Source organism: Oryza glaberrima, chromosome 7 (assembly GCF_000147395.1).
Source record: "Oryza glaberrima chromosome 7, OglaRS2, whole genome shotgun sequence".
NCBI classification, from domain to species: domain Eukaryota; kingdom Viridiplantae; phylum Streptophyta; class Magnoliopsida; order Poales; family Poaceae; genus Oryza; species Oryza glaberrima.
The window spans coordinates 5,274,980-5,283,633 of NC_068332.1; the positions used below are offsets into that span (position 1 = coordinate 5,274,980).

The 8,654-nt window shown below is 46.5% G+C and overlaps 2 protein-coding genes across 2 annotated transcripts; one reads left to right on the plus strand and one right to left on the minus strand.

Annotated features, from left to right (window-relative positions):
- Positions 1 to 430: 430 nt before the first annotated feature.
- Positions 431 to 1,685, minus strand: LOC127780914 (NAD(P)H-quinone oxidoreductase subunit S, chloroplastic). The gene has a single exon (XM_052307904.1). It carries the CDS (start codon positions 1,596 to 1,598, stop codon positions 858 to 860), a length of 741 nt encoding a protein of 246 aa, XP_052163864.1. The 5' UTR covers positions 1,599 to 1,685; the 3' UTR covers positions 431 to 857.
- A 2,776-nt stretch (positions 1,686 to 4,461) lies between these two features.
- On the plus strand, positions 4,462 to 8,390 carry LOC127778599 (F-box/LRR-repeat protein At2g43260-like). The gene is made up of 3 exons (XM_052305217.1): positions 4,462 to 4,542; positions 4,648 to 5,903; positions 7,994 to 8,390. The coding sequence occupies exon 2, from the start codon at positions 4,673 to 4,675 to the stop codon at positions 5,897 to 5,899; it is 1,227 nt and encodes a 408-aa protein (XP_052161177.1). The 5' UTR covers positions 4,462 to 4,542; positions 4,648 to 4,672; the 3' UTR covers positions 5,900 to 5,903; positions 7,994 to 8,390.
- Positions 8,391 to 8,654: the final 264 nt, after the last annotated feature.

The following is an 8,654-nucleotide window of genomic DNA, read 5'->3' on the forward strand; positions in this document are numbered from 1 at the left end:
AACCGGATAAGTCGCGCGTAACTTATCCGGAGATGCGTAATGTCGTGCATGCGCGCCGCCTGCCCTGCCTAGGCGAGGCGAGGCGAGCGAGCGCGTGTTTCCCCTCTTCTCTCCACCACACATGCTTCAAGTGGCTAGGAGGGCATCCTCCCTTTTAAGGAGGTCCCCCTCTCCTAGAATAAGCAAGGTGGTACTAAACTTCACATGCATGCCATCCCATGAGGTGGGCTTTTGTGATTTTCCAAAGAATTAATCTTTGAGTGGGCTAAGGCCCATTCATTAATTCCAACACTTTCAAATAAACAAAAATCATGGGAAACCAGCTATCAGGCAAATGTAAACTACAATGCATAGATAGTTGCTGTGCGAAATACTGCGGGATTTTGAAGTCATGTCAGGAATAACGAACAATTGAACATTCATACTCTGTACAATTTACAATCATGAAAGCCTGGTTACCTGACTGTCATAGCCTCTTCGCTTCAAGAAGCAAGAGATGATAATTCAAGTTTGTAAAAAAAAAAATTAATCCTACCAACATAATGAACTATGGCAACTGGTGCCCTTGTAGGCATTTCACTAGCAATCCAGACCAAACGTGATCAAATTGATCAAACATATAGCAATTCAACAAAGATGCTAAACTTTTATCTCCGAATCGTTTGTTTCATAGTGCCAATTCACACTAAGATTCCAACTGTACATATAGCAATTAACAACAACACATTTACTCACTTCGAAATTACTCATCGAATAGATAATATATATATATATATATATACCCCTTTCACTTCCATCATCTAAGAAAATATAGATAGCTGTATACATACAAGAAGAAGCAGAAGCAGCAATGGTGGTCAAGCCGCGGCGGCGGTGCCTTCCTCCTCCTTCTTCCTGGCCTCCTCTCCCTCCTCCTCCTTGGCCACATCGTCCTCCATCTCCGCGGCGAGGGACTCGAGCAGCACGGACTTAGGGTTCACCATGGGCGGGCCCTTCTCCCTCCCCTCGAGCTCGTCGAGATCGAAGGTGATGAGCCTGTCCCAGATCCCCCCCTCGAACAGCACCCCGACCTTGCCGTCGGTGACGCGCTGCACGATGCCGCAGTACATGTGGTAGGCGTTGTCGGGGTTCTTGACGAGCACCACCATCCCGGGGAGGAACAGCGGCAGCTCCGGCGCCCTCGGCCGCTCCGCCGTGGTCGCGGCGGCGCCGCCGGCGAGACCTTTCCTGTGCGCCGGCTTGGGGGGAGGCGGGTTCTTGGCGACGAAGTCCTTGAGGCCGACCTCGCCGCCGGGGAATCCGCCGGTGAGGCCCATCATCTCCTTGTCGAACGCGTCCGGGTCCACCCCGGACGCAGCCGGCGGCGGCGACTCCGCGGGCTCGTCGGAAGAAGCGGTGGTGGATGGCGGCGCGGCGGGGGGGTCGGAGGCGAGCTCCTTGCGGATGCCGACCTCGCCGTTGCAGAGTCCCCGGCCGCCGAGGAGGTCGGCGACGCGGAAGGTCGCCGAGGGAGGGGGCAGGCGGACGATGCGGGGGTGGTGGTGGTGGTTGGGCAGCGGCGGCGGGCGGAGGAAGGAGGCGGGGGTGGTGGGCGCCATTGGTGGAGCAGAGCGGAGCAGAGGATGTGTGGAAGTGACGAAGCCTTTAAAGCCTAGGTGGATGAGGACCGGGGGTGGCTAATGGGCGACTGGTACTACTATACGGAGTACAGTATATACTACTACTACTTAGTATTACTAGTACTAGTACAACTACCACTGTAGTACTTTGTACTACTAGTAGTAACTGGAGTTCTAGTAGGCTCCGTTCCAACCTCAAGTTTCCCAACCTTTTTCCATCATTTTCCGCGCGCATGCTTTTCAAACTGCTAAACGGTATATTTTTTTTAAAAAAAAATACTTTTCACGAAAGTTGCTTTAAAAAATCAAATTAATCTATTTTTTTAAAAAAATCTAATACTTAATTAATCACGTGCTAATAGACTGCTTCATTTTTCGTGCGGAGGGGATGGGTTCCCAACCCATCCTATCGAAAGCAACCTAACTACTACTCCCTCCGGGTTGATAAGATTTGTCGTTTTGGACAATGGCACGATCTCCGAAAAACAACTTTGGCTATTATTTTTCATTATAATATATATAAAAGTGTTAATAAATATATAATTTTATGAAAGTACTTTTTAAGACTAATCTATACATGTAGTCATCATATTTGAAAGACAAATATTTTAAAAATGATTCGTAATCAAAGATTCTAGATTCTAAAGTTTAACCTCACCCTTATCTAAAACGACAAGTATTATCAACCCGGAGGAAGTAGTACTAACTAGAACTAGTACTACTACTGGTAACTAGTACCACTACACCACTACTACTGTTATCATATACTACTAGTACTATTTAAAAAAAATATTTTTATATGTAAATATATACGCATATACAAAAGTTTATATATGACATATAACAAAGTTTATATATGATATATACAAACTTTATATACGTCCATTTTAAAAAATCAAAAAAAGGGAGAAAAACATCTCGTATACAAATTCTATATATACACATATACAAAGTTTATATAACGTATACATGTACAAAGTTTATATATACGCATATATAAACTTTATATATGTACGTATATAAACTTTGTATACTGTATATACAAACTTTATATATGTGATGTTTTTTTTAAAAAAACAAAGAACCGAAGAAAACACCCACAAAAACCGGCGAAAAAAAAGAATGCGGCCCTCCCACTGCGCGGGGCCGCCGTGCCCCCTCCCCCTCCTACGCGCGCCACGCGTCCATCCGCATGGGGGAGGGGCGCGTGACCAGTCGCCAATTAGCAATTTCGGATGAGGACCTTGTGTTTCTCGACTGAAAATTTTACATTTAAGCCCCTTTTTATTTTTTTTCATAAATAGGCCCCTAAAATTACTATTCGTAAGAAATATTCCCTCCGTCAAAAAACCCAACCTAAGAGGAGATGTAGTGTCTAGATTCATTGTACTAGGAGGGGTCAAATCTCCTCCTAGGTTTGTTTCTTCGGGACGGAGGGAATCACAAAATAACTTAATCTAGATTCGTTATCTTAGGATAGGTAACATCCTATCTTATGTTGAGTTATTTTGGGACAGATGGAGTAGACCTCTAACTTATTTAATTACCCCTTCTGCCGGCCTTTTACTATGACGTGGTAGGCGACGAGCCCAAATCACGTCAAATGTGGTATAAGATCTTTACAATCTACCTCTCAGCCAACTCATGTAGTAGTTAGCTCTTAACTATAAACTATATGGTTCACATGTTTCTCTTACATATTTTCTTGGTTTCTATACCTAAGCTGGCTTTAAACATACCACTAGCTTTCCCTCTCTCTCCTCTCTTTTCTCATCCACCTTAGCATTCAACCTTCTAACGGCCTTCTATTATACTTGCTCTTACAGTGCAAGGTACTAGTAAGGCTATGTTCCCTCACCTCTCGCAAGGAAAACGGTCTCGCAAGGAAAACAGAGCGATGGATTAGTGCATGATTAATTAAGTATTAGCTAAAAAAAATTAAAAAATAGGTTAGTATGATTTTTTAAAACAACTTTTCTATAGAAAATATTTTTTTAAAAAAACACCGTTTAGCAATTTGGGAAGTGTACGAGCGGAAAACAAGGAAGAGAGGATGGGAACAGGTAGTGCCAAACATAGCCTAAGAGGAATCTAGTATGTCATATCGGATGAGGCTTCTTTAAATATTCCAGCACCACAGGCCAGGCCATCCTCACAACACTGCTTCCCGCCAGATTCCAACTCTCTTCCCAGCTGCTTTTTCATATAGGTTCCACATCCCTCTTTCTTCCCACCTGCTTTTTTTTAGCTTTTTTCAGAGGAAGCACTCGTGTCCATCCAAAGCGCCGAGTATCTATGCCAAGGTCCGAGGGCCCACACTTTCTCTTCTCCACGGCATCATGCGGCTTAGATGGAGCGGCGAATCCACTCGACATCAAGGAGCACTGTGAACAGCCTCATGGGAAGAGAGATCGACATTAGTCTTATTGGCGCCGAGCCATTTAACCTAGGGGCTAGCCTCTAAAAAGGGCTCCAGAAAAGGATTCATTTCTGAAAATAGTTTTTTAAGATCTATTTATTTATACAGTCTAAAAGAAAAGCTAAAATGTAAAAATTTCAGTGTTCCTCGAGCTCCTCTGCTTTATGGGCTTTCATGGGCCGGACCCAAACACATCACTCAAATGGGCCGTTCTCCTTTGTGGGCGTCCATGGGCCGTACCCAAACGAAACCTCCAAATGGGCCGTACTCTCTGCTGCCTATGGGCCAGGCCCCAACGGAACGCACAGATAGGTTGGGCTTGGGCTGGATTGGACATGACGCCATTTGAAGGCCCATCCAGACAGCGAGAGCGGCGCCGCGGCCGCTACTTCTACCCGCCGCCGCCTCTCCACTCCACTCCACTCCTCATCCACTCCCTCTCGCCGCCGCCTGCGACCTCGCCGCCGCGCCCGCCTCACCTCACCTCGCCGGAGTTCCCCCCCGGTACGCTCCCTTCCCCTTCTCTCGCGCCGCCGTCCGGATCCGCCGTGTCGTAATCACCGCGTTCTATAAGAGGAGGATTTCTCACGATTTGGTGGTTTTACGTAGATCGGGGGGGCATCCGGGGTGGGCGATGGCGCCGCCGGGGACGAGCAGGAGGAGGGGACGGCGTGGTCGTCGGGCGGCGGGCCGGTGCGCGGGGCTGCCCCTCGACGCGCTGTTCGAGATCATGCTGCGGCTGCCGGCGAGGGACGTCTGCCGCCTCCGCGCCGTCTGCCGGTCGTGGCGCGCCGTGGCCTCCGACCGGGCCTTCGTCGACGCGCACGCCTCCCGCCACCCGGGCCCGTACGTCGCCGCCTCCTTCTCCGATGACGACGGCGGCGACGAGTCCTGCGGCGTCGACATCGTCGACCTGTCCTCCGGCGACATCGTCAAGACTATTTACACCGACGTCAGTGGATCCAGAGTGCAGCGCACGCGCCTCGACCTCGTCTGCCTCGTTGAAGGGCCTAGCCCCTTGGATGCCACCGTGCTGGATCCGGTCACCGGTGCTACCTACAGCCCGGCAAAGAGGATCTCTGCGGATAATGAGGATTTGCTGAGTTCAGGCCGTCTCATAATGGAATCCTGTGCTTTTGGGAAGGTCCCCTCTACAGGAGAGTACAAGGTGCTCCGTCTCCTTGGTTCTGGTAACCCATGTGAGCTATACGAGTGCGAGATCATGACCGTGAATAGTGCTGGCGCTTTGCAATGGAGGGCGATACAAGGACCTCAGCTACCTGTTTGTTCAAGTAACAATATGAGTGTTTGGTCAAGTAACAATATGAGAAGTGTGGTCATCAATGGGGTTGCGTATTTCCTGTTAGATTATTCGAGGCTCTATTGCTCAAATGATGGCTTGCTTATTCGACCAGGTAACATAGTTCCATTTAACCTTGAGACGGAGGAATGGATGGGTATTCTAAACGGACCGAAACCAGTCGCCAGGGGACGGGATATGATTGTTATCTCCTCAACCTTGGAAATTATGGAGCAACTCTCGCTAGCCGACTTGAATGGGTCCTTAGTGATGGTGCATGCTGTATACGGTTCCCCCATGGACCTGTGGTTTCTGTCAGATCTTGAGCAAGGACTCTGGGTTAAGAAGTACAGCATAGATTTCGAATACTATAATAACAATGCTTATCCTTTGCTGCTGTTAGACGATGAGAAGATTGTCTTCCTACTGCGGGGAACTAATGTTCTACAAAGTTATGATCTAAAAGATGACACATACACTGATATATTGGTGCTGCCAGATTTCAGATCCGTTGGCATTTATACTGGAAATCTATTGAGCTTGGAGGGTGGTCTGAACTGATTATGTAAGTATTATTTGCTGATGTTTTCTTTATATCGCATTGCAATGGTAGCTACTTTTCAATGGTGGTACTATATTTTTTAAGGCATTTGGTGTGTGGAACAAGTCTTCTTGATTTAAGCCTTTTAACAATTAGAGCTTCTCAATGAATGAAAATATACATTAGAAAGAATCAAAGCATACTAGTTTCATGGTTAAAACGGACAAAAAAAATGTAACTAAATTCCATGATTTCATCAGATTTGTTTCGGCATGCTTATTGTATGTACAAAGTAGACACTAGAAAAGGTGGTAAAATATAGCGCATTGCATAGATACCCACACCTTTCATTATGCTTTTCTTTTGTGCTACATGGGTCTGTATTTAACAGCTAGTGGTTCTCCCTGCAAATGTAGCAATTAATGTTAAATGTTAGACTATACTAGGATCAGTACATGAAAATTGGAGTATAATTGCTGCTGATCGTTGTTTCTGGGTGAGGAAGGATCATGATTGTAAACCAGTTTTATCTTGATCCATGTCTCATCCCTTCCACCTCCTTTTGTTCCTCTCATGTTAGCATTACAATGTAACAATGTGTCCATTGGTTTTAAGGTCTTAAAATTTGAATGTGATTGCTTCAGTGTTCTAAAAATCAGCGTTAGGTGGCAAGTCCCGCCGCGATTTGCACTTAGTCGGGGGCTACCTGCCGAGGCGGGATTAGGTGGCATTTGGCGCTGCTAGGCAGGGTTTGGCGGGGCTCAGCGGAGGTGGCACATGGAGGTGGGAGGGCTCGGCTCTGCTCGGAGGAGCTCACGAGGCACGGAGCTGCTCGGAGTTGGAGTTGCTGCTCGCTGGCTCGATGCTGCTGTGCTGTGTTTCTTTCGGGCGACAGTGTGTGCATTATGCAGCCAGGAGGAGGGGTAGACGATGGGGTAGTTGGGTTACATAACTTGCATCCAACGGCTGTGATTTTTCAGGGCCCACTTGGCCCATGAGTGTACTAGGATTTCCTATATTCATGCCATTCCCACAGCTGCCGCCTTCATCGTTCTCTCTCTGTCCACATCAACCATGGGATACATTGGCGCTGCGGCTGACATGGACGAGAGCAACTGTACGAGCACCGTAAGCAGCTTCTTCTCCTTCAGATTGGTCTCTTTCCCTCCTTGCGTTCTTCCCATCTCCTTTTCCTCCATCTCCCTCCTCCCTCCCTCCATCTCCCTCCATTTCAATGGCCAACGCGGTGCCGCGACAAGCAAGCGCTCCTCCTACCTTGCTTCTCCGTAGCTTTGCTTCAGTGCTTGTCTTGCACTGCTTATACTTTCACCTGATCGAAACTCTTGCCTCCGCTCTAATACATGGTTTTGCCCCTCTTGTGGTGGAATACCTAGGCGTCGCCTCGGCGTGTCTAGTCGCTGGGTAGCTGCTTGACTAGCGCCTTCTTGAACACTGTGAGCCATGCATTGAAATTCTTATTATATATTGACACAATTAGGTGCCCAAACTGGCAGGTATCGATGCATTGACTATGCATTGTGCTGGCAGTAGGGCTAAGCTAGGGGGATCATATTGCTGGACTGGTGACAAGTTAAATGTTTGTTAAGGTACAAGTCATTTTATTGAGTTCGCAGTATTGGGTGCTACACTCCGGAGTCTGCGGGTCGGACATTCTAGGTCCCTGTCCGTAGTGCCCTTTGGTCGCTTGGCATGCCTATTTTGAAGTGACACTGTGTGTTGTCATGCACTGTTGGTTCTTCTTTCTTTAAACGAAAGACATGCAACTCTCCTGCCAGGGAAAAAATGGTATTGGGTGCTACAGAACACGTTTCTTGATCTTTTGTGCAATTTAACTTCTGCTGACTTAGTGAACACGTTTCAAGTAATTCATCATCCTGTGGTTTGACATGATAATTTTGCATTATTGGTAATAAAAGATAATATTTGTCCCCAAAAGGCCTTACTGTGGGCAACTCTAGAACCTTTTCCATAGTATCATAGCCATGACCATGAGTTTTTATGTACTCCATGGTCCACCATGCTTATATTTATCTTTGGTTTTTACTGTCTGTTTCCTTTACCATATGTGACGTTTGCTGTTTTGGTTCTTGCAGGTAGACCATTGCGCCTCTTGTATTCTCCAAAGACAAAGATGTTGCTGCTTTCGCTTGCTGAGGCTACTTGAGCTACTTCGTCTCTTAATTTGCTCCCCAGATGGAGCAAATGATGCTATCTCATTCAGTTACAATAATGAAATACTCCTATATCAGATACCTGTTTGTATTCCGACGGTACAAGCTGATGTTATCAGCCTGGTTTACCGTCTTTTTAAAATGTCGACAAACTTGTGGTGGTGTGATCTGTATGCATGGTACTTGTCCTTTAAGACTATGGGAAAACCGTGTATCACTGTCAGTTTAGCTTGGGCACATGATTACCAATGGGAATTTTCTGAACAATTTCATCCTCGTTTGTCTTTTTTTTCCTGTTGAGCTGAGCTTGATCTGAAGCTACTCGTCTGTTTCTAATTCTTTTTAGGATGCAGTTTGAATTACAGAACCTGCAGGATCTGGTATTCCAAGAAAAACTGAATTACCGATTGCTGCCGGAAGGAATTTCTGATTTTGAATGAACATTTGGCAGAAACATCTGAATTTCAACTGATTTTGAGTGAAAATTTGGTAGCAAATTAGAATCACGGCGGTTACTACTTATTAGCGGGCCCGTAATTGTGGGCTTGTGGCCAAGCTGGGTAATTTGAAGCCGGGTAAAACG